We start from the raw sequence: 27,856 nt of genomic DNA on the forward strand, positions 1-27,856 counted from the left end.
GCACAGGATCCTAATTAGCTGGTAATGACTTCTGGCTAGGCCTAGGCAGAATTTGAAACAGTGATCGGCTCTGTATCACATTACCCATCCCCAGAGATACGCAAGTCTTGCGATAACAGAAGATGAGGCATTAGTGGCTACTAAAGTGGAATTAATACAAAAAAACTTAAGGTCAAAACAAAAGAATAATCTGCACAATTTTTTGCCCCCCAGCCGAGGTTTGATTTTTCTTTCACTTTGACCAGAGATAAAGGTGTATACTGCTACTATTGAAGACGGAGATATAGAGTGAAATTTTGGTCCAACTGACATCACTGGGAGTTGTGCCATTGACTTTAACGGGGTCCGGCTATCACTCATAATATTTACTGGTCTCATTGCAAGAGTTGCCAGTTTTCCATCTGTCTCTTATCCAGTGAGGATGGTTCATGGTTTTATGAGACACATTCTTTTCCTTAGCACAAACAGGCCTGGACATTGCTGTTCTCTTCTGGATCAAGAATATGGCAGAAAGCATTCTCTAGAATCTGAACAAGATTATCATTTATAAATCAGTCAAAAGTGTGCAAAATGCGCCTTCTTTTTACTTTCCCCTAGCATCGCAATGAGAATTCACCCCTACAGTATTCTCAATCCAGAATCTAAGAGCAAGTTTGGTATCAAGCCCAAATAATTCACATGGCTGTTGTTGGATGACATATTTCTAGACGCTAAATATTTAGTTGTGTTAAGTAATAAGAGAGTATTTACATAGTAAGATGTATTAGTGAAGCACCATTGATAGTGATGTAGTCACTGGAAGAGTTAATATTGTCATTTAATTCCTAAACCCATTTGCCAGCACATTTTCACTATTATTCTATGTGTTATGCTTCATCCATTGTATGTTGTGCCAGTACAGCTTCTGGTGTACTTTCTTGTAAATTAATTTCATGGTGGGCTCTGGCTATATACAGCATATCACATATCATTACACAATGATATATGTCTATCTAAGACTGTAGAAAAAATTGAGATATTAGATGGTATCATTTGAGAATTAATATATGCTTGTGAAACTGACTACTTTAACCATACTATAGATAGGGCTTGATCTTGCACTGTTGAAATCAATGGTCATTTTGTTGTTGACTTTAATGGAAGCAGGAATAGCAGCGGGCAGAGTTAAGGGTGCTCATTCATTTTTAACTTTACCATATCCTGACTACTGCTTGCGTCACTATGCAGCTTCATTTTTTCTTTCTTTCTTTTAAAGACTCATATAATAAACGTACCTAGAACTTTGGGGCAGGGACTCTCATTTTGTTATATCTGTGTACGGTGCCTAGCACAGTGGGATCCTGGACTGGGCCTCTAGGTGCTACCACAATGCAAATAATAAATAATAATAAACAACCAAGCAACTCAAAATAAGGGTCTTCAGACTTCAGGGTGTCAAAACTCTGCTGGCTTGCAGATGATTGCACGGAGAGGGTTAAGCTAAGGATTACAGCTATGGGCTGTATGGAGGGCCCATACTGCAGCAGGAATTCCTGTGGAAGGATTCTTGCTAGGGAGTACATGCAACAGAGGGGGGCTCTGCCATCTTGGGTGATGAAGGGGTTCGCCTTTCCCTTATCCCCTCATGCCTTTTGGGTGAGTGATGCAACCACCAGTTCTAGCCATGTACAGGCACTGATCTTCTCTTGTCGTACTGTGGCTTTTTGCATCCTCTTCTCTTGTCTTGCACAGGATCAGCCCAGTCCCACTGTGCGACACTCACATGTCTAAAGTTAAGCACACATAGACCAGGCTAGAGTGCTCAGCACCTTGCAGGATGGAGCCTCATGGTGAGCAATAGACAAACCCACAAGAGATAAAAAAAGACTTGTCAGATGATACGTGCACAGTTGTCTCCCCATATTTTAGAAGGTACATTTTAAAATGGAAAGTGTTCTGCTATAAGGTAGCAACAGTAAGGATAAACTATTTTAAGTATCAGTTATGCTAATTTCTTTGTCAACATTAATTTACAAAATAGTCACTTCTGGATGTACTTTTCTAACACACACACACACACACACACTGTATGCTGCACCAGGCTTTTAAACATCTTTCCAAGTGTTTGTTTCTCTACCATTCCAAGTGCATCATTTGAAGTTAATGCATTGTTCTGTTTCTGTTCACATAGACTACAACATTTGCCTTTACCAGAAAGTTTCCCATTTCTTGATGCTGAAATGCTGTAGCCAGGACTAATGTTTTCAGCAATTAAATCTTCCATACAGTTATTTTCAAAGAGTTGATTATACTGTATATTGGGAGTTTAGTTTCTTAAAACTTTCCATGCTGTCCAGTACAGCAGAGTAGGCTACTGGTGGCTAGGTGCTATTTTTAGATTGCATTGGTACAGAATAGTGGTTTGTTATAATTCTATAATTCTGAATGGCAAGTGATCACATATAGTGATAATTTCCTTCTCTGCAAATATTTTCTAGCTATTGTCTTCAAACAGTTAAATGAGAGAGAGAGTACACGAAATGAAGATCTCTTTATTCATCTGTTAGGCAATTGCAAACAGAATAGAGACCATCAGACTCCTTTTATTTAGTATTTAGGACCTGGAGGTGAAAGGCTGGTATTAATCTACTGGACACATCCAGCTAAACATATGCTGAGCTACACACATTCATTTTAATTCATTACACTGGTTTATGGAGGACAGAAATATTTGGGCCTATAGGATTTTTTTCTCCCTTATAAAACGCAAATGAGATATTCACAACCTAGCACATCATTTCTAAGATTGTAAAGTGTTTACACAATGTGTTACATTGTGTCACAATTTTAAAAGCGACTTTACCTGTTATTCCAGATGCCTGTTTTAGCCCTGATTATTTCCCTTGGTGTAAATCAGGAGTAACTATTTGGAAGTCAGTGTAGTCACATCTGTGTAAAACTGGTGTCAGAGACCAGAAGATCAGGCCCTCTCTATCCAATTGGTGTTAAAGGAGCTGAAATGGCTCCTCTGAAAAGTCTGGTTTTCAGGAATGCAGCATTCAATACCCATGGCAGAAGATTAGATCCCAGTTTTTATGTAATGTTCTTTAAAAAAAAAATTAAAAAAATAAAGCTGGCCTGGGTATAAAAGTCAACATCCATTACTGAGTTTAAAGATTAGAGCAAATCCCCTTGCTCCCACATAATAAATAAATAAATAAAAATAGACTAAGTTTCATTGTTTGGAGTGAAAGATGTTTAGGGCTTTTAATTCACAGCACAAGTTTTTTAGATTATTGAGCCAACAGCAGACTTAGCCAAATTCACAGCTGTCCTTCTTTTCAATACTGAAGCTGCATACGTTTAGTGACTGTTGAAGTTTCTCTATGCAGTACACATGTCACCGTCTTTCCAATCTCAGCTGAAAATAAAACTTCTTCCTCAGCTATGCTTCTGAATGTCTCTCTTCCTCTGCAACCATTTCATCTATGGTCCAATTTCTGTGCCAGTGTCAATGGACAAAAATCCATTGGACTCCATGGAGCTGTGCCCCTTTACGCAAGTAGAGAATCTGGCCCTGTATCTTTATTACTTGGCAAAGCATAATAGGGTATGGTTGTATGAAAAATGCTATACAAAATAAAAGCCAGTTCTGCAAACTCTTGCATCTTCAAGGAATTCCTACTCAGGCAAGTAGTTTTGCTGAAGTTCAGTCAATGGGACAACTCACAAGAAGAATAACTACTCCCAGGAGTAGAGATTTGTTGCCTTGGCCTCTAAAGTTTATTGTATCTTGTTGACAATAAAGATGGTTCCCATGCCCACTATGAATGGGGGCAAGTGCAGGAATCTATATAAAACAGAATGGAAAATAATGTTTTTGTTTGTAGCTCCTACGTGCCTGCAGTGATTCACAGATCATTAGAGATCTCTGCATCAACTAGCCAGGTGAAATTTTGCAAAATGGCTACCTAAAAAAAAAGTGTATCCATTTTAATTTGTTTGTAAAAGGGCATATCCAAAATAAGGTTAAAAGCTAATTGCTATATGAAGAGAAAATTGATATTTATTCAAGTGTTACTGGAGGTCATGATAGGTGAGATCAGCTATGATTGCAGAGAAAAAGAACTCAGGAAAAATTGATGATGCATTTTACATATGAAACAAAGAAATGTTCCTTATCAACAACCTTTGAAGATTTATGCACAGATCCTCAGCTGTGACAACTGAAGTCAGTAGAGCTGGGCTGATTTACACCAGCTGAGGACTGGCTCATTCATATGGGTCTGTTAAGAGATAAGGGTTTGTTTGGGTTCTCTACCTCATAGCTCAGAACAGTTCAGTAGTAGCTGTTCAGAAGTACTGAGAAACACTCCACATGTGCAGTAAATCATAGCTAAAATATGCACATCCAAGCCTTGCAGCTTGATAATTGCTACAGCTATTTGCTTTTCTTACAGTAGGGAAAGGAGTTTCAAACACATAAGCAAAAAAAGTTTGTCTAAGGATTCAGACCATCATCATCATCATCATACGAAAATATCTCAGTGACAAACAGATGTTGGCGTATTGACACAAAGCCGCATATTGTCTATTTTTCTGCTGTCATTAGATTCTGGAGGGGGAAGAGGAGAAAAGGGGAGACGGTTGGGCTAAATGACCTTGTGGAGCACTAACAATTCAGTCTGTGATTCATGGCGTCATTTACAATCGAACACCTTCTAGGCAGTTCAGTGTATGGCTATCGAAACACTTCAAACTATACTGGCAAATTGTTTTGCAAGTGATTTTACTCCTTCCCATAGTTTGTAGTTTACTGTTGTAAAAAAAAGAATACGACAGGGTTGTACAGCAATGGGTCTCTAAGAGGACAGCTTACAATAGTGTTAAAAGGGCCAGACTCTGCCATTCATATTAAGGGGGAGAAGTACCTGACTCTGCGTATTGTCCAACAGATTTAATTGGGACAATTTGCAGAATAAGGTCCTACTCCATGTGAGCAAGAGATACAGAATCTATCCCTGTATTTGGGTATTGTTATAAAGATTGGAGCATTCTAAGACTTACTCTCCCATGATTAGTAGGAAACATTAACATGTATGTACACAGGCACACACTGTACTTTAAAATCTCCTACAGCATAGACTATTTTGTATCATCCGTTGTGTAAAGAATGGTCAACCGATGGACTGGAAATAGCATCGACTATCTGCACTGATGTTACTATAAATATTATTTTATTATAAGAAGAAGCTGTAATTAAAAACTAATATTTCACAAATTAAATCCCTACCCTCTAGGAAATAACACCCTTCATTCTCAAAAGCTGCGAGATGGATTTAGCTTCCCCGTGTAAGATGAGGCCAGAATTTCATTTTCCAAAAAGCACTCAGCAAGTATCTCAGCGCTCACTCGACACCTCCAGGGTATACAGATCCCTTCCCCAGCTATTTTGGGTAGGTTAACATATTACACGGGAAAAAATAAATTAGAAAGAATTCCAAAAAACACAGCAGTAACACTTGTGGTATTTCCATAATTGCAATGCCCCTGCAACCTGGTTGCTGTCAGGAGCAATTCTACAACAGAATATTTCATAGTTAAATTATAACTAGGAAAAAATACTATGCCTGACCCACAACTATTTCAAAAACAACCCTGCACATAAGGTTTGTATATTTAAAAAGAACCAACATATTTTTGAGAATTAAACCCTGGGGCACTTTGAACGTTGACATGATTTAGCAAGTATATCTGTGAAGGGCCATATATAGATGCTGCAAATAGATGCTGTGTATGCCCCTCTTGCTTGGTGTGTGATAGTTAGTTGGCTATTCAAGCAATTATTTTAGACCCAATTGTCTGGTTGCTGGTCTTTTTATTTTTAAAAAATGACTGAAATTGTGAGTGCAACTTTTGAGATTGCGGTTTTGTCCGTGTTTGAGCACAGCTCGGATTAGTCAGTCTCTTTAGACAAATGGGTTGTTTCAGATGCCTTTGCAGAGTTTCACTCTTCCAGTAAATAAATACCAACTCCTCTGCCAACTTATCTTCCCCTTTCCTAGTTTTTTTTTTTTTTTTTTTTTAAAGTACCCCTGCTACCGTCCCTGGAACATATAAAGCAAATTAGATTTCAATCATGCACCCTGGGTCACCTCCAAAACAGCCCGGTTCCCGATCACAGTTATTAAGCCATGCTATAAAATGCTCATACTGACTCTGCGGGCGCGTCCCCTTTCGGGTGCACCGGGCTTCCTTCGCTGGCTGACTTCAGCAGCAGATGCAATGCAGCCAGAGGCTGTGTTTGCGCTGGGGGGAGCTCGATGGGAAGCTGTAAACCGTATTTTCGGCAGCAGCAGCAGCTGAATCCAAGGCGGCATTGTGTTGCAGAACAAGCACTCGGAAGCCCCAGCCTCACCCAGTCCTGATGTGAGAGGTCCGGAGCGCTGTGCCACCCCTGAAGATCATTTGTCTCCGAGGAAGTTCTCTCTCTGGGATATAGATTGAAAAATAAATACTTCAGGAGATCCCGGTTCAGGACCCTTTCGTGGGCCGCCCTGATCACCTCTCTCCTTGGTGCAAAATATAGACATGCTGGTTGTGCACCTCTTTGAAGGCTACTGCTAAGCTTGGTAAAGACCCAACGAGGAGTGCAATGCGCCGTTTAAACCCGGGTTTTAACCCCCTTCTCTGACCTGAGAAGGATCGAGGAGCTATTAAGGAAAACACACTTTCTTTTGCACTGTCTGGTTTTAAAAAATGCCAAGAGAAAGCGAAAAGAAGTGGAAGGAAAGAGAATTCAGAGCGAGAGAGAAAGCACGTTGTATGCACCAGCTAGCCATAGGGAACACATTACCCCAGAGTGCAGACTTCTGCTGTATTCTAAGATCTAACTACACACAGTCCGCATCCTGCCAAGGTTAAAGAGAAGGACAGTTTAGATTCCTGACTCTCCTCAGGGTAGGGTGAGTGACTAAAGATTTGAAGTTGTTGTGAATTATGCTCCTTGGCGGTATTCTTTTTCCCCCCCTGCAGTGTAGATCTGCTTTATTAAAATACCATCATGCAGCGGTGATCTCGTACAATCAGAACCAGATCACTGACAGATAATGATGGCATGTGACAATCAAAAGCCAGTCAGTGGCAAGAGAGATCTGGCACCATCAGAACCGGCTTCCTTTTACCGCCACTAACTTTGGAATGACAATAAAACATTGGATTAAAACGGATTCCTGTTGATCAGTTATGCCTCTGAACGTCCTTTGCAGAACTGCCGTTGCACGTGTACAGAAATGGTGTTTAGTACCATGGGAAACGAGGGTCCTAGCAAACATCCGTAAGATCAAGCTCATTTAATAAAACCGTGTCACTGGGTTAAAAACACGAATGGCCTCCCTTTAAAAAAAAATTCAGTCACGGAATTAAAGATTCCCTTTAACATCTATTGTTTGCGTCCTCTCTGGCCCTCGTCTATAGAGTGGTTTCAGTGTGGGCGAAACACTTTGTTTTGGCTAGCCTTGAGTTGCCTGACTTTTCTCCCTCTGTCTCTGCTGCGGTACAATCTTTGTACATGTCTGGCGGTCTGTACTCCCGGTAGCAAGCCCTACACATAGGAAATGTAGAAAGCATGTTTAGGAACACTCTCTACGTGTTTACCTCTGAGCCGGGTTTCTCCTTAAAGTGGAGCTCATTCCCTGTTCAGAGTTAAAAGCTTTCTCGAAGTCTGGAACGGATCTTTGCCCGGCAGAAAAACAATCTGGACTATATGCGCACAGACAATGCTGTCGGTTGTATGTACGGTTTAGGTTGCCGCACCCAACACAGCATAACATGGCTGTAACCTGATAGATCCGCATACAATTTAAGAAGGCCCCTACCGTGTTTGACATGAATTATGCATGTGTAGAATGTTACAGCGGGTCGAGTAGGCCTGAAATGTACAAGGCGTTTGCTGCTGCGGAGTTCTGTTGTAGTACACGCGGCTTCTCCAGCCTGTAGATTCTTGACTATTTGAAAATATACATCGGCCACAGACACACAATTCACTGAGGCTGTGCCTTTCAAAGCGGAATACTTATGTTCCTGTTCTAAGATGCCACTGCAAGCAATTGTGTACTTGAAGTCCTTGAGAAACGCGTTATTTAAAATGAAATACGTATTCATTAGTACACCAAATGACACTTTCATGTGCTAATATTGAATCTCGACTTTAAAAGGTTGGTGAATTATTTGAGATGTATTCTGTATCCTTCCCCTCAAATGCCTTCTGTCTCCTGTAATTCAAACAGAGATTGCTTGGAGAGACGAGGAGGGGGTTTGCACCCATCCTAACCAACTCCATTCTTGGCAGATGGTGAAATATAGCAGACCCAGTCACTAAGGGACCAGAGCCCTAGATTCTGAACTGCGCGGGGGTGGGTGGGGGTTAAGCTAAACCACAGGGTATCGGGGCATTTCTTTCATATTGAAACAAACAAAAACACGGCTGGAAATCGACTTTAAAGTCAGCCCAGTTGAGTGACCAATCTCCAAGTGGGAAAAACGAACTGCAGCCACCCTTCGACATCTTGTAAGCCCTGTCCGTGCAGCTGGGTTTCCTCTGTCAGAACTTCTTGCAGGAGAAGTCAGAGGCGCACGCTGCCGTAGAGGCGCAGGTAGGACCAGCAAGGGATCTGCGGTGATGTTAATAAACACAGGACAACGATAATATACCGGAGCTGGTTGAAGGGATGAGGGAGCCTCTATCGCGCAAAGCTGCTCTCTTCACTCGGGCAAAATGTCCAAGGAAGTGAAACAAAATCAGGCCAGTGTAAGGGCTTCAGTATCGGGGCCGTTAACAGTTTTGTCACTTGAAAAAGATGCCTGGGGGGGTAGCAATGAAAACGGCTCCACTAGTATTAAAAAGTTGAGTATTCCTTAAGCACTACATAGTGTAACTCAGCAGGTCACTGTATTGGTTTTAACTCTGCTTATGACATATGTGATATGGGGAATATTTACATAGGGATCCCACTGATCGATGCAATTAAATCGAGTCTGTTGGTAAAATGAGGTATCTTTTCAACTATATATATATATATATATATATATATATATCAGATGCGATTTACCATGAAAAGTAACATGCTATTAACGTCCCTCTTCAGAAAGACAGGGGTCATTCCATACCATTGATTTCAACGTGGAACGTTTAATCAAAAAAGTGACGGCAGGGCGCAGCCCAGAGCATGAAAACAGGACTATACGGAGTTTGCAAAATAAAAGGTTAAATACAGTCAAAGCAATGAGAATGAGTATTCCGGGGTGGGGGAGGGGATGCAAATGATGGGAAATGCTAATTGAGGAGGGGGGGGGGGAGAACAAAGTCGAAGAGATGAGGCAATTATTACTCTGTGAGTAATGCAAAACCAGGAGGAATGTCTCTCCAGCAAAAGAAAGGGCTCAGCATTGCACGGCTGTATAGGAGGTGAAATTAACCAGGGGACAGAGCCCCCGGACTTCCTGAGTGAAAACTTCAGGATCGGGCCCCTAAAAGCATTTCTTAGTTCAGCTCACCCTGCGGGTGGACCGTGTGATGTGTCACCTTACTTTGGGAATGAGACGCTTCTAGGAAAATAAGTACCAGGTGTGATAGGTTCTCTCTCACGCTCCTTCTACAGAGCTGCAAACTCTTTCCTCCCTCCCCGAGTTCCTGTGCTCTCCGGTATCTCCTGGCCAGCTACAGACCATTACACAGGAAACAGTAACATTTCTGGGGTGATGTCTAGAGCAGCCCAGCACAAATGCACCTTCTGATGGCCTGGAGAGCTGCCCCTGGTCCGCGTTTATCTGTTGGGTCTGGTGGGTCGTCATCCACGCAGAGCCCAAGCGGCTGGAGCACACGCTACAGAGCAGCTGTGGTTATATCTGCCCATCAGCTATATCCTCTCTCCATCAGTTACTCAGCGGATGGACAGTCAGAGAGTCTAGGACAAAACCGGTGGCTCCTTGCTGCTGCTAGAAACGATGGGTAAATTCTCTTTCATACAACGCCATAGAAGTAGAGAGCACTTTCCGGGCTCACAATATCGGTATTTAGACACCTCCGGAGCCCAAATGTGCAGCAGCCGTGGGAGATGAGGAGAGGGGATAGACAAGTTTTAAAACTGCCAGTTCTCCACCTACCCCCCCCCCCCCGCAAAACCACCAGTACAACTTACGATTGTATTTTAACATAAATATTATGCAGAAGCAAGGATATTTCATTAGTCATGGCAGATCTGAATTGTATCATTGGCCGAGCATTACCGCCTGCTCTCTGGAAGTCGAACACTTCAGATCTATGGCTTATATTTCAACAGGTAACACAAATCTTTTAAATCATATATATAAATAGATATATAACGTCAAATTCATTCACATTCGCGTATACACCACAAGATATAGATTTGATGTAGCCCTTAGACACACACACACACACACACAAGGGATAGGGGGTTTAAATTGTATATGCCCTTGATCAACAAAAATATGTTTATAATAGTCCATATTTTTTGAACTTTTGTCACTAGGACCAAGTGAATCTTATTCAATAAAATGTCCAAAATGGGAATAATTGGCTTTTAGAATCGATTTTACGATGGTCGTAAGACCACGTCCACTTATAGATCAGATTATGTTTTGAAAATTATAGGCGGTTGTTTAGTTTAGTTTTGTTGGTGATCATTACAATTAAGATATTTTAAAGGGGATTTTCTCTTCGGGCTGGGTCCATGGTAAATAGTTGTTGCTACTTTCCCACCAGCCAGCCAGTAGGGGGCGCTGCATACACACGGATTCTAGAATGCTGGCCTAGGGAGACGCTGTTTGTAAGAGCCCATTTGCTGAACACCAAACACAATAAAGTATGTATGTATGTACGTATGTATTATTTAAATACTTGATCATAAATACCCGTGTTAGAAATAATTTAATGCCCGAATGAATGTGTAAAATAGCCTAGGTAGGTGAGAGGCTGGTGTTCATTATTCATTTTATTTTCATTCAAAAATGACACTTCCTCCTATTTCCCCTTATATGTTGGCATTTTAAGACTATGCTTATCTAGTGTTTGGTAGCGCTCAAGGCAGATTAGGGATTCTTATGTGGAGCTGGGGATCAGCTATTTTGGTGGCTTACTGTCTTCCTAATGCAATTTTAAACCACGAGTCAGATGTTATCCAGGCGAAGGTGATTTGTAAAACGATTGTGTGGTGTTACTTAAAGACTGCAAGTTCTTGTGCCTTTGCGTGTGTTTGTGTGTGTGTGTGTGTGTGTGTGCAGTTCCTAGCACAATGAGGCGCTGATGCACTAGTGTATATTATAATGAATTCATATTTGTATTAACAAACGAATCTGATGTTTCTGCTTGGCTGTGCAATGAGACATCGCCCGTTACAGGCTTTTTACGTATTCATTTTTGGCTGGGACTTGACAAGGGCCCGGATATCAATGGGTAATGTAATCAGATGTCAAAGATCATCAGACACCCCTTCCCCCTAGTGAAAGCTGTGCCCCTCACACTCACGCACAGGGCGATACAATTCCAGCAGCCAGCTTCTCCCCTCACTGTATATTATGTTGTATTCCATGAAATCAGCTCCTGGTCCTCCTGCCAGTCCTTACTCACAAGCAGTCGTGGAGATCATCACCAGGACCGTTTGACCACCACAGCTGGGCCAGCCCGGTCTTTGCAGGCCTTATCCAGGGAAAACGAGGCAGTGAGGTGAACAGGGGTTTTGCTGGAGCAAAGACTCCAGGACAGGGCCGCGCCGTTTCTTGACGTGCTCTTTTTTAGCACGGCGTCCAACTATTCCGTGCAAATATTCACAACTGCAGAGCCGGCCTTCCCCCCCCCCCCCCCCCAGGCTGTTTTAAACAGATTTGGCCATGCACCTGAACCAGCGTGCAGCATCTTGCATCGCTTGGGAAGCCAAGCCAGAGAATCACCAGACAACCCTCCCCGGGCCTACCCAGAAGTGGAGGACTTGGTGCGCAAAAACTACGGAAGGGTGCGACCTGTCCGCATCCAGAGACAGAGGCCTGTATCTGTCATGGCTCCCCAGACCCCGGTACACAGCCGTGTGCGCGTTGCGTGTGCGTGTGCAGCTCGTCTCCAAACGAGAGTGGCTCCTAGTCGCACCGGGCTCCTCTCTCGGTGCTGCTGGCAGAGGCAGCGGGTTTATTTCCTGCTCCCCTTCTCCCCCCCCCAGACGCTACAAAGCAGAAATCAAGAGCCTACGCAACCGAGACCGACCGATCGCCCATGGAAACGGGCAGCCCCCGCCAACCTGGGCAGGGCCGCGGCACCCACCTGTTCGCCGTGAATCTCTCCGGGAGCTGATTCAAACCGGAAAGCCACCGGCCTAGGGAGCGCGAGTGGGGCGAGAGTCCAGCCCCTGAGCTCCATTTCCATGGAGCCCGGGCGACCGGCTCGCCCCGCGCGTTAAACTTTCCCCTGCACACCGTGTAATGAGTAACTCGTCCCCTGGATTCCTCGGCAGGGCCCGGCCTCCTTCCCGGGTGATCTCCCCGCATTATTTCCACCGTCCCGGCGCTGGGTGCATGAATTACCATAGATGACGCCGCGTAATGTGCTTGTAAAGGCCTCGGAGCGCGCTTAAATCTATGTCTCGATATTTAGTGCTCACATCAGCGACTGAAGTTGTGTGTTTAGCCGGCTAATTGTCGCCTCCCTACTTTGTCACCGCCTTAACGGCCCAGACCTCTGGGGAGAAAACCCTGAAACGCCCCAGGATCTGAGCTGAGCACACAAAGAACTCTACACTCCGGATTCGGGGAGACCGATTCACTTTCCGAAAGTCCCGCCAGGATCGGTTCGTGATCAGCTCTCCTGCCCCCGAGATGCAAAGAGCTGAGGCCTCCCTTTCCCTCCCCACCCCTTTTTTTTTTTTGGCTCTGGCTTTTGGAGATGCGCGTTGCTTTGGAAATCCGAGGCTAACGCAGCCGAGGCCAGACATGTAATTGGATTGCAAATCCAGGGCACCACTCCCTCCGAGCTATTCTGCCTGCAAGTGTATTCTAAGCAAATCTGGGGTTGTTATCACGGGGTCAATGCCAGATTTTCCTTTTCTTCCACGCCAAGAAAACATCAAGAATAGTCTCCTCGAGGAGCAGCAAGCGCGGTGTGGAAAGTTCAGAGGAGACCGCAAGATAAGGAGTGTGGAGATGGTACCAGGAGAGTTGGGGTTACGCACGGAAGTCACAGGAAGTGTTTCTAAAGGCTACCTCTCTCGGTTCTCTCTCTAGATCTATATTTACTATAGCCCTTACACACACACACACACACACACACACACTTGACGTAGCCCGCAGTGTACATATATGCACAGGACATGTATGAAACCCGTCCTGTGATAATCTGTAGCAGTGAAGCTGCATTCTGGACCATCATCGTTTGTAAAGAGGCGATCGGAAACTAGTCCTAGATTTTTTAAACAATTCTTGGGGAGGGGAAAGTGATAGCGATGGTTTCCTACCGCCCCAAAGTGAAAGGAAAGAAAAACAAACCCAAATACATCACTGATCTGGCCTGTAGCCTTCCAGAACAGCTCGCCCTCCGATTCCAAACCCAGGCCAGGGATAGTTCATGAAATACTGTCCACGCAACTCCGGTCTGTGCCAGGGGTTGACAAATAAAAGGCGAATTACATCTGGGAACGCCATCCCCGGGCAAATCCCGCTGACTTTCCCCGCCCGAGGCTTCCGACTGACTTGCTACCGCGGAGGCCCCTCGCGTGAGTAAGAAGAAGAAAACTGTACCTCGGGATTGCTGTTATCGAGCCTAGCAGGTTGGCGGGATAAATCAGGGATTCAAAGCGGAGATTTCCCCCTCGCTAGCTTTTCCTCTCTTAGATCTAGGTCTGCAATGAATGCCACAGCCTCCTTCGCTGAGCGACCGAGAGAGAAACGAGCCCCTTTCGGAAGGAATTCAGGACTAAACAGCATTTCTTCATCAGAACATAACAAAAATGATAATTTATAATTCATGATGACATTTCACCCTATAGGGTTCTTTTGTATGTGCATTCTGTACACACACACACACACACACACACACACAGCTGATGTCTTTGATGCTGTTTCCCAAATATCCTCATGATTATGTCAGCATGCATGGAACTAAAGCCCTAAAGTTTAATATAATGAATGATAGAGCATTCAAAGGCAGATTCATCCTGCAAACTCAGGTAAATGGGAATCGGTTTTAAATACCTACACACACAAAACAGAGAAAAGTTGTTCTTAGGAGCAGGAGGAAGTTTCCCTTTGATTTTTAATGCCCAGTAACAATGATAAAAAAATCCCATTCAGTTAAACAGAAAAAATAAATTATCACGGTCATCTTTAGTGTACTATTTCAACAACACTGGTTTTAATAAACAGAAAAGAAACCCAGATCTCTGTTACAGTCACCATGACAGTGTATTATGAGATAGGCTCGCTGCCATAAGCAAAGTTAAAAGACTCATTCTCAAAACATAATAGTGATTCAAAGGGCACGGAACACTGGGGGACAAAACTAGGCTAGGAAAGGGAAAAATAATCTACCTCTGAAACAAAAGCAGCTCAGTATGTTTATAATCTCTACACACATACGTCGTAGTGTGTGTGTGTAAGAGAGAAATATTTATCCAAATATGTGGAACTGTAACATAACCGCTGCAAAAATTGTGTTACAGACATGCAAACTCTACTGTGTGTTTTATATATAAACACATTTATAAAGGTATGTGTGTATAATATAGTTACACCAGATAGAAAATTATATATACGGTGTACATCTATACAGTATATATTATACATAGTTATATTTATAGAGAGAGAGAGAGAGAGACATAGTCATGTTTGTTATATATGTGGAACACAGTTCTACTTGTTTGCTATTCTATAAATAGTTGGAGGCTGCAAGAGTCAACTGTTTAACACGGAAAGTGCAGGAAAAGAGGGCGAAAGAGTTAAACTGGCCAATTACTGGGAAAGGAACGTGTATATTTCTATGTGACGATTGTAAAATATTTTAATACAATAGAGTAAATGATTAGTTTTATTTAAAGGAAGAAAGAAAAGGGTGGGGGGGAAGTTAAAATAAAAGAAGGAAATGTTAAGCTGTTTTATAAGGCTTTTTTTCAATCCCTAGTTCAACAGAAACACTCATTCACATTAGCAATTCTGCATCTTTAAGATAAATTACACAGCACCGTAATAGATTTAAAGTACGCCAGATTTTTTTTATCATTAATTGTAAATGTGCAAAATACCTGCTGGTACTTCACTTTAGAAGAATGTAATTGGCAAAAATAGGAGGCTGATGAATAGATAATAGATCCTTAACTACCAATAAACTGTGAGCAGCAGCCAGCAGTATTAGGATGTGATCATAATTATTCTACAGCACCAGCCAATCCGAGCGGGGAAACTCGGCCCTAAAATCAGCCCCAAACCCAAAGGTAATCTCGAAAATACGGACAGGGCTGGATTTTCTGATTTGCTCTGCTGTCCCCTTGCGATCGCCCTGCGTGTCCTAGTTTTGCATACTGCAAGCAGGCTACTGGGCTGGTATCTTTTGTGCCCACCACGGGGCAGTGAGTGTCAGCAGGTAATCGGCCAGAAGGAAGTTTGCAAAAAAACAGAAAACAAAACAAAACAAAAACAAAAACAAAAAAACCCGAACAAAAAACGAACAAAAGCCAAAACAAAACCCCAACAAAATAAAACAAACAAAACATCAAAATCCCAGGCGTTTTCATTGTCAACAACTCTTTCAAAAGCGAATGCCTCTTAACTCTGGGGCATCCCGAAGGGGACTCTGACATTCCCACGGTTGCTTGGCTTCTTGGGGATCAAGGCATCCCCAGACCGGACTTTGGAACCATCTTTGCACCAGGGGAGAGGATAGGCGGGTGAGGGAGGGCAGTGCTCCGGGGTGGCAGGATGCACAGCGCTGAACGTGCAGCCAAGCCCTTCGGAAAGGTTCCCCCCGGAGCAGATTTGAAAGCATCAGCAGTAACCTCCCAGCATTAAAGGGGGGGAACTCCCTCAACTCCTACCTGCCTGCGCTGCGGGAGGGAAGGAAGGAAGGATCTGCTGTGGAGTGGCTGCAGAGGTGAGAGGAGCCCGGCGGGGACGGCCGCGGAGTGGGGAGAGAGGCTGAGGACGGGCGCTGGCACTCACACACTCCGTTCCGTTCCGGGCCCTGGATCCATCCCTCCAGGATCCCAGCTCCCAGACCTCGCCTCTCCTCTGACGCACTTTAAAGAGTCTCCCCCCTTTCCACCTCCAGGCGAGTAATAGCGACCAATCATCAAGCCATTTACCAGGCTTCAGAGGAAGCTGTTTATGTGATCCCAGCACTAATTAGGCTCATGAACTAACAAATCGTTTGCACCACTTGTGAAGGGACCGATCACATCCATGGATTGTCTCCGGATTTAGAGGAGCCGCCTTCCGCGGGAGGGAAACTTTCCCCACTAACTTTTTGGTGCGTGTGCGTGTGCGCGCGTGTCTCTCCTTCTCTCTCGCCCTCTCCCTTTTGGGTGCTGCTCGCCGCCGCCTCTCCGCCAGCCCCTGTCTATTTATGTGTGTATCCATCCCGCCGCCAGTCACTCCCCGCTGCGAACTTCCCCGGCTCCGGGCGGATTTCGGGGGCTGCCGAGATCGCTCCTCAGGCGCCGGAGACAGACCGAGGTTCGGCCGGGGGACGCCAGCTGCCGCAGCATGTTCCAGCCCACGCCCAAGCGGTGTTTTACCATCGAGTCGCTGGTGGCCAAAGACAGCCCCTTGCCGGCTTCTCGCTCCGAGGAGCCTATCCGGCCCGCGGCGCTCAGCTATGCCAACTCCAGCTCCATGAACCCTTTCCTCAACGGCTTCCACTCCGCCGGCAGAGGGGTCTACTCCAACCCGGACTTGGTCTTTGCAGAGGCCGTCTCCCACCCGCCCAACCCGGCCGTGCCGGTGCACCCCGTCCCGCCTCCCCACGCCTTGGCCGCCCACCCGCTGCCGTCCTCTCACTCCCCGCACCCGCTGTTTGCATCGCAGCAAAGGGACCCTTCCACTTTCTATCCCTGGCTAATACACAGATACCGATATCTGGGCCACAGGTTCCAAGGTACGTGCCGCTTCGGTTCCTTCAGCCCGGCCGCGCTCCCGATGCGCTCCGGATCGATCCGGTCCCGAGCATCGATCCGGATTTGGGGGAGGGAAGAAGGGAAGGGGATCCGGAAAGCTTTGGGAGGGAAGCTGGCGGGTGCCAACGTCGGGGGGAGCGGAGGACGCCTTTGAAAAGGGCGAGACGGGATCTGAGCGCCGCTGGTCACCAAACGGGGCGCAGGTTTGGATGTTGTTGGTGGAGTTGTGTCTTGTTTTTCTCCGCTATCGAAGCGGAGGAGCTGGGCGGCCGGGGGCAGGCGACAGGCTCTGGCGAGGGTTCGCAGTTGTTTTACGGTGGCTTAAAAATAAGTAATTTAAAGTTGCCGTTTAAAACAAAACAACCCCCCCCTCTCCACCCCGAAAACTGTAGCAAGTTTGGAAGGGGCGCCCTACGGCATTGGCAACCCGGCTCTGGATCTTGGCCTGCCCGAAGCACCCGAACAAGCAGGGCTGCGAGGATCATCGAAGTCTAAAATGTAGACACCGATGTAGTGTTTTCGTTAGGCTTCTCCCCTGACAAACCGGAGGAGCCCAGCGAAGGCGAAGGAGGCGCGAGGAAGGATCTTTTGTGTTTAAAAAAAAAAAAATCCCAGAACTTCCTATTGTTCACGGGAACAAAATCAACAAGAAACGAACACTAGTCATTCATAAAAGCCGAGCGGTTTTTGCCTTAAAAGAAAACGAACGCAAATGAGAAACAGAGAGCGAACACATTTGTTGGTTGTGTGTGTGTGTGTTGGGGGCTGGGGGGGGGTGTGAATTTTCACGCAGATCTCTTCAGAGTTGCCAAATGATTAATAACCAGTTGAGGGGAAAATAACCAAAGTCCACGGTACACAATCAATAAACAAATCCCCCCTTGCCTGGCTTAGTTAACCCTTTGCGAGCAGCGAGCTTTGCTCCCCCGAAGAAAGATCAGGTTTCTTTTCTACGGCGCCCCGTTCACTTTTGTGTTTGTTTTTTTGAAGTTCACTGGTTCAAGTCATTTAAACCCCCCCCCTCCCCGCCACTCTCCCTTCTTCTGAAAGCAGCCGCCTGTTTTTAGACTGCAAAATGCAATCCCCGGCATCCTTCAGCGCTGCTGAGAGACTTTCCGAAGGCAGGCAGGCTGTGGTTCAAAATGGATTATACCCTCTCAGAAGGAAATTACAGGTTTCGCTCACCAAATTATGTGTCGCAGTTATCAGCAGATTGGGAGCGAGGAGGCGGACATTTCCCGGTGTTATGCCACAGAGCTGGTTCAAATCACAGCCCTCCTAATGGACCCATTTTAAAAAGAAACTAGAAAAGGACCTCGCTGGTTCTCCGCTGAGGTTGTAACCTTGCAAGAAAATGAGCCCAATTAGTCGAAAATGGCGATCAGAGCTCGGGAAAGTGACCAACCAACCGAGCCTCCACGTCCGCCAAATGCAGATTCGGGTTTACGCTGGGTGGGCTCCCTAAAGTTTGTTGGTTTCTTTTTATAAACCTTTTGTTACTCCTACTGCTGCAACCGCAAGTGGCTGGTAAATAGAGAGTTCAGGGTAACCAGCCCCACGCCGGTGTGAGCACTGACTCTGAATCTGCTGAAAACCGGCGTGTCACTATTTCAAAGATTCGGTTTAAAACCAAACCCACAAACCCCGATGAAACGTCGTTCTCGGGGAGTTACTCAGGATCCGACCTGCAGAAAGGAGGCTGGTTCTTGCACATCTGCGGCAGTATATTGGACTAGCCCGACCGCTCGAGTTGTGAGGAGTTTGCTTTTCTTATTAGGTTTAAAATATAGTCCTGGGTTCAGTCGAAAACCAGTTGTGAATTCAGAATGGCTTCATACAATAAATAAGTAACACAGACAAGGCAGCGTCCATTAGTTTTTGTTTACACGCGTATGGGTGGATTTTATTTTATTGATTAATTTCTCGTGCTGATCTGCCCTTTTTTCCCCCCTGCGTGGCGGGGAAAACAGTATAGGGAAAAAAAGGAGCTTTTTTAAAAATAAAAGTCAGAATTTTCCCCACCGGATAATAGTGAGAAAGTAACGCGAGGGCTAAATCATACGATTGGCGTGTGTCTGCGGAAAGGTGTGTTGCTAATCTCTCTCTGTTTTGCCCTGCTGTCCAGGGAATGAAACCAGCCCAGAGAGCTTCCTCTTGCACAATGCACTGGCCAGGAAACCTAAACGGATTCGTACAGCCTTCTCGCCATCCCAGTTACTGAGACTGGAACATGCCTTTGAAAAGAATCACTATGTAGTAGGAGCAGAAAGGAAACAATTGGCACACAGCCTCAGCCTCACGGAAACTCAGGTAAGGACACCGAGAGGAAACCTCTGAGGCCGGAGTGTTAGAATAGGGCTAATGTAATTTACAAATATCCTGGCAACTTCCAAGGGGCAGAGTAAACCACACACAATTTTTCTATAAATGTAGTGATTCAGATCTAATATAAATAGGGAGGGAGTGGATGTCTAACCCAGTATGCCTTTCCGCTGCCTGGATCTTATAAAATACCTCGCCCTATTTATTAAAACGACTCGCCTTTGTTAAAAATTACAGCGGTTACAATTATTATTACCAATAATATCCAAAGTAAACCATAGTTAATTTTTCCCCTGGGGTTATCTGTGGTCATTCGGATCTAGATGATCTCTGTATCTGTAATAAACATTAAGATTATAAAATGAATTACGATGTGTTAATATTACAAATCTCGATTTGCATTTTCAAAGGAAAACTTCTTGGTCAATTTTGTGGGTGGTTTTTTTTTTTTTTCGTGCCAATTTGAGCAACATTTGGATGTCAAAAAACTGTTTATTTTTGGGAAAGGGACATAGTTTATAAGACGAATTTTCTATCATTGTATCCCTGTCCAGAGCTCTTGCAAAATTACGATATCATTAATGGAGATATAAAGATTAAAATTCAACATAGATATATTACTAACCAGAATTACTTTAATAATGTCTCTATCTGCTGGCTGAGGTCCAGAATTTTAAGGTGGAGTATTTTTGTTTAGCTGATTTGTATATTTCAAGTGACAATTACAACTCTATTTTACATTATACTTATGCAAAACAGTGTCTCCGATTGTTTCAGATAGATTGTTTCAGTCAGTCTGAATGATTTGGGCTCGCATCAAATATATTTGAAGGAAACAGATTGGAATTGAATTGTTTGAGAATTGTCCAGACAGATCATACTGGTTTCTTGAAGAATTTACAAGGTTAATTCTACTTCAAGAGTTTATGGTGTGGATGAGCCATTTCGTATTGAAACTATTTAGGATGCATGAGAACTGTCTAACGTGTGTGTTTAGCCAGAGGGGTTATTTAGATACCGATTTTTAGTTTCTTCTGCACTCTGCTGCTCAGTTCTCTTATGGTTCACGCGGTTTTGTTGGTGTCATACGAGAGTTTGTGGGGTTCGCTCCCCCCGCCGGGAGACTCAGAAGTGATGAGTTTCGGAGGGGATTGCGTTTGCTACAGTATGTGGCACTGTATTTAAAAAAAAAACCAAGAACCCCAAAGCGTCTCCAGCCGCAGCTTAGTTCAAAGTTCCCAGTAAACAGTAACGCTCTCTGTGCGGATTAAGTTGTAACACTTTTTTCTTTTCGGGGGGGAAGCAATAAAGAGGTTGGCGCTTTTGTTTTAAAATGTCTCCCTAACAAAACAATAAAAAGGGATCGTCACTTTTATGAGGTTCTCCGAACAAGGGACCGGTCACAGGCTTATTTCCACTGGAAAGCTTGTATTTAAGGTGGTCTTTGTCCTGCTTGATTCCGAAGCTGGTTGGGGTCTTTTGTCCGGATGTCAAACCCCTAGTTCCCTACAAACGAGCTCCCTTTTGGAGATCAGCGTGCAGAAATGAACCGTCCTCCCCTTCAATTAGCAAACTAAAAGCAAATTAAACTCACCCCTTGTTCCCCGCTCAGCTTTTTAATGGGAGACTTTTGGAGAATATGAAAATGCAGCAGAGATGTGTGTCTGGCATGGTAGTGCTCTGTTCTGAAGAGCCAGCGAAGCGGGTTAAACCAGCTTATTAAAATGCTCCAGTTCCCTGCCCCCCCCCCTCTTGCTGGGGCCTTTATCAGGCGCTTTCAGACAGACCCAGAGTCTAAACTGCGTTTAAAAAAACCCGTGTTTACCTTTGGCCGCTCCAAGAAGTGTGGCCAGCTCTCGAGATAACTTCTGGATCAATACTGTCTGGAATTATAGGACTGAAGTAATCTGGCGTATGTTTAAATCAGATTTATTCGACTCTGAACAAATTCAGGGAGGCCTTTTTACGGCACTTGAAGGGTTCGCTTTAAGAAGATCGCTTCTGGGCGGCCCTGGCGCAAATAACCGCTATATAAAGGAGTTGGGTGGATTTTTTTGGGGGGGGGGGGGGGTGGGGGAGAAATGTTCTCAAGGATAATGCTCAGAATTCTGCACCCCTCCTCCATGGGGAAAGTAAAGGCCCTAGTGGGGTTTTCGGGATCGCCATCTCTCATATTCTAATTAATATCATTTTAAAGGGAGTTTGAGCAGTTGGTTTCACCGTCAAAATAGTTATTCCAAGGTTCCCCTTATCTGGAGTGTTAAAGCAAAGTCGATGTTGCATTACCTCTTCCTGCTCCCCCCTCCTCCCAATGCGATTAAACCGAGATATCAAAGGATCTATTCCAAGGGGCCTGGCTTGCACAAATCTGTTGCAGTTGAAGCGATCACTTCCCAAATGTTGACTACTACCAGACACTTACAATGGGGGTATGCAAAAATAGAAGTTCCGTTTATTTTTATTACGGCTGGAGCAGTTGCTTCTTTTTAAAGATGGTGTAGAATGTATTAGGGGTTTTCCTAAATGTAGGAACTTCATATGCAGGGCGATGTGTGGAAAACTCAAGCGTATTATATACAGTGTACGTGTGTTTATATAAAAACGCAGAGAGAAAGAGCGCATATGTGCGGATGTCTATGTATACGTGTATACAGGACACAGAAGGTGTGTGTATCTATCAATCATTTATCTATCTATCTACACACACACTTCCTCCGAGTGTGCATATATCACTCTATATAGACACGCAACCTGTATGCACATATACCGTGAATGTCTGTCTCCGTGTATACCCACGTACGCTATATATACACACACACGTAGATTTCCGGATCCCTTTCCAAGCAGATTTCTTACACCTCTTGAGAAAACAGAGAGAGAAAACAGATCTTTTTTCATATAACATTCCTTACGGGGGCATAACTCTTCAAAGGGAATCCGTGTAATGAGCTCCCCACTTTTCTGGGGTGTGAAAGTGGAACCGGCAGAGTAATCCCCAACTTTGTTTCCCGTCTGCAGGTAAAAGTATGGTTTCAGAACAGAAGGACAAAGTTCAAGCGACAAAAGTTGGAAGAGGAAGGTTCAGACTCACAACAGAAGAAAAAAGGGACTCATCACATTAACCGGTGGAGAATTGCGACCAAACAAGCCAGTCCAGAAGAAATAGACGTCACTTCAGACGATTAAAAACTGGCACTTGGACTTTCAACCAACCGAACAAAAAGTGTTAAACGGATCACACACAAGCAAGTGGCGTTGCAGGGAAGATACAGATAGAGGCTTCATCAAAATGCAATTCTTGTCTAAGAAGCAGCCGAGCGAGAGCGAGCGAGCGAAAGATCCAACGTGTGGCACTGCTGGCACAAACCGGGCAAGTGGCATCTGTCAATCAAAGCCAAATCGCCGAGACAAGATGATTGACAGGTACTCCGTTTCTCGCAGGCCGCTTTTAAAACAAAATAGCGACAAAACAAAACACCTAACAGGACATGTTGCACTTCCCCGTTTGTCCAGCCTTTAAAAGAGAATTCCACGCACAGCCCAGCACCACACCTGTTTCAGAAACTCGCATTGCATGTGTAAAGCCGTGTGGGCAAACCCAGTTCCTAAAGACAGAAATGAATTGTAATTTCTTTTCCCTTTAAGACAGGTCCTGTGTGCTTTTTAATTTTCTATTACGAGAACTGTGCCGTCTGTAAACATTTTATGATAACTTCTGGCGTCAAAGTGATTGTGAAAGCTAAATGAAGTAGCAGTAACCCAAACGGACAACACGGTGGGATGGGGTGTGGATGGTTTTGACTTTTGCTGCAAAAAACAAAAAAACAAAACAAAAAAAAAAAACAAAAAAAAAATCATTTAAAATATAATATTCCCATTATGAAGCTTAATTTTTTTTTGTTTAAATCCAATGACCACGTTTGGTGGCAGGGTCCCTAATTGGCAAATCTTCCAAACCTGGCAGTAGCCGTGTAAAGGACTCCCTGGAAAGGATGGCTTCTAAATGGCCATCTTCATTGGAGGCAAGTTTCAAGCACTGAGCTTATAATATTCCAGTTTTATAGAGCTACTAAAAAAAAAGTGACACATGTTTCCTTAATGTCTTCTATACCAGAATGTAAATATGTTTGTGTTTTGTGTTTAATTTGTTAGAATTCTAACACACTATATACTTCCAAGAAGTATGTCATGTCAATATTTTGTCAATAAAGATTTATCAATATGCCCTAACATTTTAAGCTATATTTTCCCAAGTTTTTGAAACGTGCAGGTTCGATTCCCCCACCCCCCTTCTTTTTTATTTATTAAAAAAAAAATTTTTTTTTTTATGCCACGGTAGTGACTTCACACCCTAAACCTTCGTGTCAATGTCGGCACCAACGAACATGAGCGGTGCGCTGAATGGCATTTGATTAATTCATTCAGTCGCTTGTAAAAGGAACATTAAAACAAAATAACCCAGAGATCAGAGCCACTCCCCCCCCCCCCCCCACAAAAGGGCAATAGATAAGTAAATAAGCCAATTGCAGCCAAGTTTCGACTGGAAGAAACAGGAGAATCCGCTATTTATTTTTTGCGGAATTTCTGTTTTGAAAAAAAAGTTAGGCCGGATATATATATATTTTTTTTAATTTTATTTTGAAAATCCGGACACGACAGATGTGTATCTAATAACCACTTGGCGAGTTGTACGTTTGTCAGGAGGGGAGCGATCCTGGGGGGAAAGTGAAAAACTCTAACGTGAAAGTGCGTGTGTGTTTGGGGGAAGGGGGAAGAGAAGTTGCAACCAAGCCTTGAGGAAACTAGCTGGTTTTCTGGGGGTACACAGTTGTTTTTTCATGCTTCATTTGCTCTTTAGCCTGATAGACTGCATTAATCAGTTTTATTTCCATTGATAGAGAAACCTCGTCTCCTCTGTTCCAGCTACAAAGAATCCTGCGAGCTTTTGTGAAAGTGCAAATCAGTTTAGGCAATTATCATACCAGGAATATGAAGGGGAAAGAGGAGGCATTGCCCAGTGGTCTCCTTTAATCTCTTAATCCGTGGATCCAGGGGGGCTAGTTGGACATAATTTAGGACAATCTGACTACCCTTTACACTGTGATAAGGCGAAGTTACAATGCAGCGCGAGAATACGAGCTTTGTTAAACATCCTGCCTTGAAAATGGAAGATTAGACATTCCGTGCACGTGTGGGCACTATCGGGTGCTAGGTCTTTAAAAAAAAAATGGTAAAGTCCGATTTTATTATTTTTAAACGCCCTTGCTCTGCATGCAAGAATGGTGATTTGCCATGCAGAGTTGCATTGCCTGTCGCAATGCAGTGCCCTATATCTAAACCCAAGACAATTATTGACGGGAGCTGTTCCCCAAGACAACTCCTCGCTGCATTCCCCCCCCCCCCCTAAACAGCGGAGCTCGAAACGAATCCGGGCGCGTTTGTCACCTCCACTGGCGAAAGTTAGCCTGAGTCCGACTTCAAACCCATGCAAATGCGCCAGCATTAAACAGAGCGCCGTTAAACAGCAGAATGTAGGCCTTTCTATAAATTGTTTCCCATCTTGATAAAAGGCTTATTTCTGCAGGAGCTATATCCTTTTTTTTCTTTTCCCCTCCACCGCAAGGAAAGAGAGAGAAAAATTTAAGCGTCCTATGTAGCGTAACAGCAATAAAATCTTCAGAGAATGCCATTAGCTTTGAAAAAACCCCCTAAAAGCTTTATTACAAACCCAGCTTTGAAAATAGGGGGGATTAGGAGTCTGAAAGGGTCCCACAATGGTTAGAAGAAAAGGTTTCATGCTAATGAGGTTAATGCCCTTTGTATCTCAGGACTCCACAACTTCATTACTCACTATCTTAGGCAGCACCGAGCGGCTCAGAACACTGCAATCCACTCCAGCTTTTCCCTTCCCTGCCTAAAGAAGGATTTGATAGCAGCTCTGTTCAAACTAGATAATTATATCTTTTCAAGTCGGAATTAAGATAAAGAAAGTGAAGCAAAGGCGGCTAGCCTTGATCCACTGCAAACAAATTTGGCGCACTTTCTAGTCTCTCTCCCCCTGCCTCAATAGGCAGGACAGTCAGCTTATTAGCCCCTCATTTGCTTTATTAATTCATCTATTTAAAGTGGCAGGATTAGAGCGGCTCATGTGGACGCTGGGTGCCAGGCAACATTGAAATATAAATATTTGGGAGATGCTGTCCGACCGGGGGTTTTAAAAATGTATTTTATATTCCGTGACTGAGGGGGAAGAGGGGAAAGCATCCGTGCTGATGAAATAGAAACGAGCACATTTTTTACTGCTTCCCAGATCAGTTCAAGTGAAACATTGGTTCTGTGTTTAGCCCTGATCGTTACACCCTCCTCCTCCGTTTTGCACTCCGTATAGGGGTGCTACAATCTATAGAGACAAGTATTATATCTATATCTATCTATCTATATATATATGTATTTTTAAATGCTACAGCGAAGGTGGTTTAAGGCCCCCGCCAGTGATTTGGCCAGGTATGTGCGGTGGAAATAGATCGCTCTGGAGATATTTACAGGCATACACCCGGATCATACCTGCCCACAGACCCAGCCATGCCTGCCTTTCCTTCTACCATGTGCACGTGTCTGTTAATACTCTAGGGAGAACTTCAAGCGCACAGGAAGTCAACCGTGGTCCTGAGGAAAAGGATGGCTGTGATTTCGGAGCAAGTTCACTTTGCCGTAGTTTGTGGGTTTTGCAGGCAATCGAGATTACTGCCATTTTTTTTTTTACATTAAGGTTCTGCAAACCTGGTCTCATGGCCATAGCTGCTGCTCTCAGAAATAGACCCTACACTCCAGCAGCATCCATTTGTCGGTGCCAGGGCATATTTTTCCTCGGTGGTTAGAAGGGGCTCAGGAGCCAGTTTGCACAGGAATTGGAAGGTTCAGTGCAAGCCGCCCAGAGCAGAGGTTTAGGGGGCATTGGGTCAGATTCTGGTCTCAGTTGCACCAGTGCAAATCCGGCGTAACCGTTCTCTTCGTTGGGATCGCTCCAGAATCAGATTTGCACCGGTGTCACTGAGGTCAGCACTTGGCCCCTTGGTTTTAACCCCAGCGGTTTCCATAAAACAAAGCTCGGGCCTAGGCTGTCTTGTGAGCCCCCGTCGGTTCAGACGACAGCTCGCTGCGCCCCCACAGATTGTGAGTGTGTGTGTGTGGCTCCCGCACACACAACGATAGACACACCCTGGGCAACTCACCGCTGCGCGCTGCGGGCAGCAGAGCGCTTCCCAGGGGGAAGGCTGCGGCCTGTGGAGCGGCACTTTCGTTTGGCGTTCACGCCGGGTTTATTGCCCTCCCCGACACTGACGGATGGCTGTGTCACTCCGGGGCGTTTGACGGAAATTAGCAAAGAGGATCAGCCGGGCTGGGAGGAAATGGAAAAGAAATGGCAGCTCGCTCTGCATCCGATTCCCTGATAAGCCGGATCGTCCCATCCCCTGCTCCCTCGCCATCGGTGTTTCATAACCACTTAGAGCTAATATATCAATTGATTTACTTCTCCAAATAGTCCCCGCTGTGAGAGGGAAGTGGGAGTTTAGAGAACCTACTGACCCCTGGCAGTAACCTTGCTCCTTGCGGTACCTTCGCCTGGTGGGACCCTCGCGGCCATTAAAACCCGGGCCGTGTCACACTTGAAAGCGAAAGGTCCATCACTCAGCGTCTCCTCCGCGCCGGCTTTTAATTGGCCTTTTGTAATTATCGCCTGTTGCAGCCGGCTCCGGGAAAACGAGCTGTCAAAAGTTAGTGGTCCGGCGCCGCGCCCCTTTCCCCTTCGCGAGGAACGCTTTCACTCCCTTTTAATTCGCAGCTGCGGGTGCGGATTGCGGGGAACACCTTCCCGGCGCTTGCTTCCCCCCCCCCGGCTGGAGTCTTTCATCGCCTCTTTCTTCCTGCGGACTCCAGTCCTGCGCCACCTTCCTAAACTCACCTGGAAAATTCTAACCTGAGGGGTGGAGGAGAGCGTGTTATTTACACCGCCTCTGAATTCAATCGCCTCTCGCACCAGAGACAGCCCGGCTCACAAGTGGCTTTAGCGACCTGTGCTCCTACACAGGCGTCTCTTTCCCCAGTCCCAGCTACACGGAGAAGCCTAACGCCGTCTCCTGTGTGCGGAGCGGAAGGGAAGTGGAGTGGAAGGGGGCGAATCACACACAGTACTACCAGCGCAGTTAGAAACCGGAGCGGTTCCAAACGCTTTACTGTCCACCAGTGATCCCAGGATGAAGCCTGCTGCCAAACATTACCCCATGCTTGGCTAAGTCAGCACCAGATTTATTCTGCTCTTCTTCTTCTCCCCTTTAAAGATCAGTTTAAAACGGTAAACAGGGTAGCCCAGGGCTAGAAAATGCACGAGG

General features: G+C 44.8%; 1 protein-coding gene across 2 annotated transcripts; it reads left to right on the forward strand.

Annotated features, from left to right (window-relative positions):
• Positions 1–16,315: 16,315 nt before the first annotated feature.
• On the forward strand, positions 16,316–23,704 carry EMX2 (empty spiracles homeobox 2). 2 transcript variants are annotated; one of them, XM_067561300.1, is made up of 3 exons: positions 16,316–17,125; positions 19,270–19,454; positions 22,485–23,704. In XM_067561300.1, the coding sequence occupies exons 1-3, from the start codon at positions 16,735–16,737 to the stop codon at positions 22,650–22,652; spliced, it is 744 nt and encodes a 247-aa protein (XP_067417401.1). In that variant the 5' UTR covers positions 16,316–16,734; the 3' UTR covers positions 22,653–23,704. The 2 variants fall into 2 exon arrangements, with proteins under 2 accessions (XP_067417401.1, XP_067417402.1); XM_067561301.1 differs by lacking the exon at positions 19,270–19,454.
• Positions 23,705–27,856: the final 4,152 nt, after the last annotated feature.

Source organism: Emydura macquarii, unplaced genomic scaffold (genome assembly GCF_026122565.2).
Source record: "Emydura macquarii macquarii isolate MOO-44397 ecotype Brisbane River unplaced genomic scaffold, CSIRO-AGI_Emac_v2 contig_2372, whole genome shotgun sequence".
In the NCBI taxonomy this organism is placed as follows: Eukaryota; Metazoa; Chordata; order Testudines; family Chelidae; genus Emydura; species Emydura macquarii.

Bases quoted from the DNA above. Each gene is read 5' to 3' on its own strand.
- EMX2 (XM_067561300.1), top strand. From the start codon at position 16,735: ATGTTCCAGCCCACGCCCAAGCGGTGTTTTACCATCGAGTCGCTGGTG. The intron at 17,126-19,269 runs GTACGTGCCGCT...CCTGCTGTCCAG, and splicing joins TCTGGGCCACAGGTTCCAAG to GGAATGAAACCAGCCCAGAG. The intron at 19,455-22,484 runs GTAAGGACACCG...TCCCGTCTGCAG, and splicing joins TCAGCCTCACGGAAACTCAG to GTAAAAGTATGGTTTCAGAA.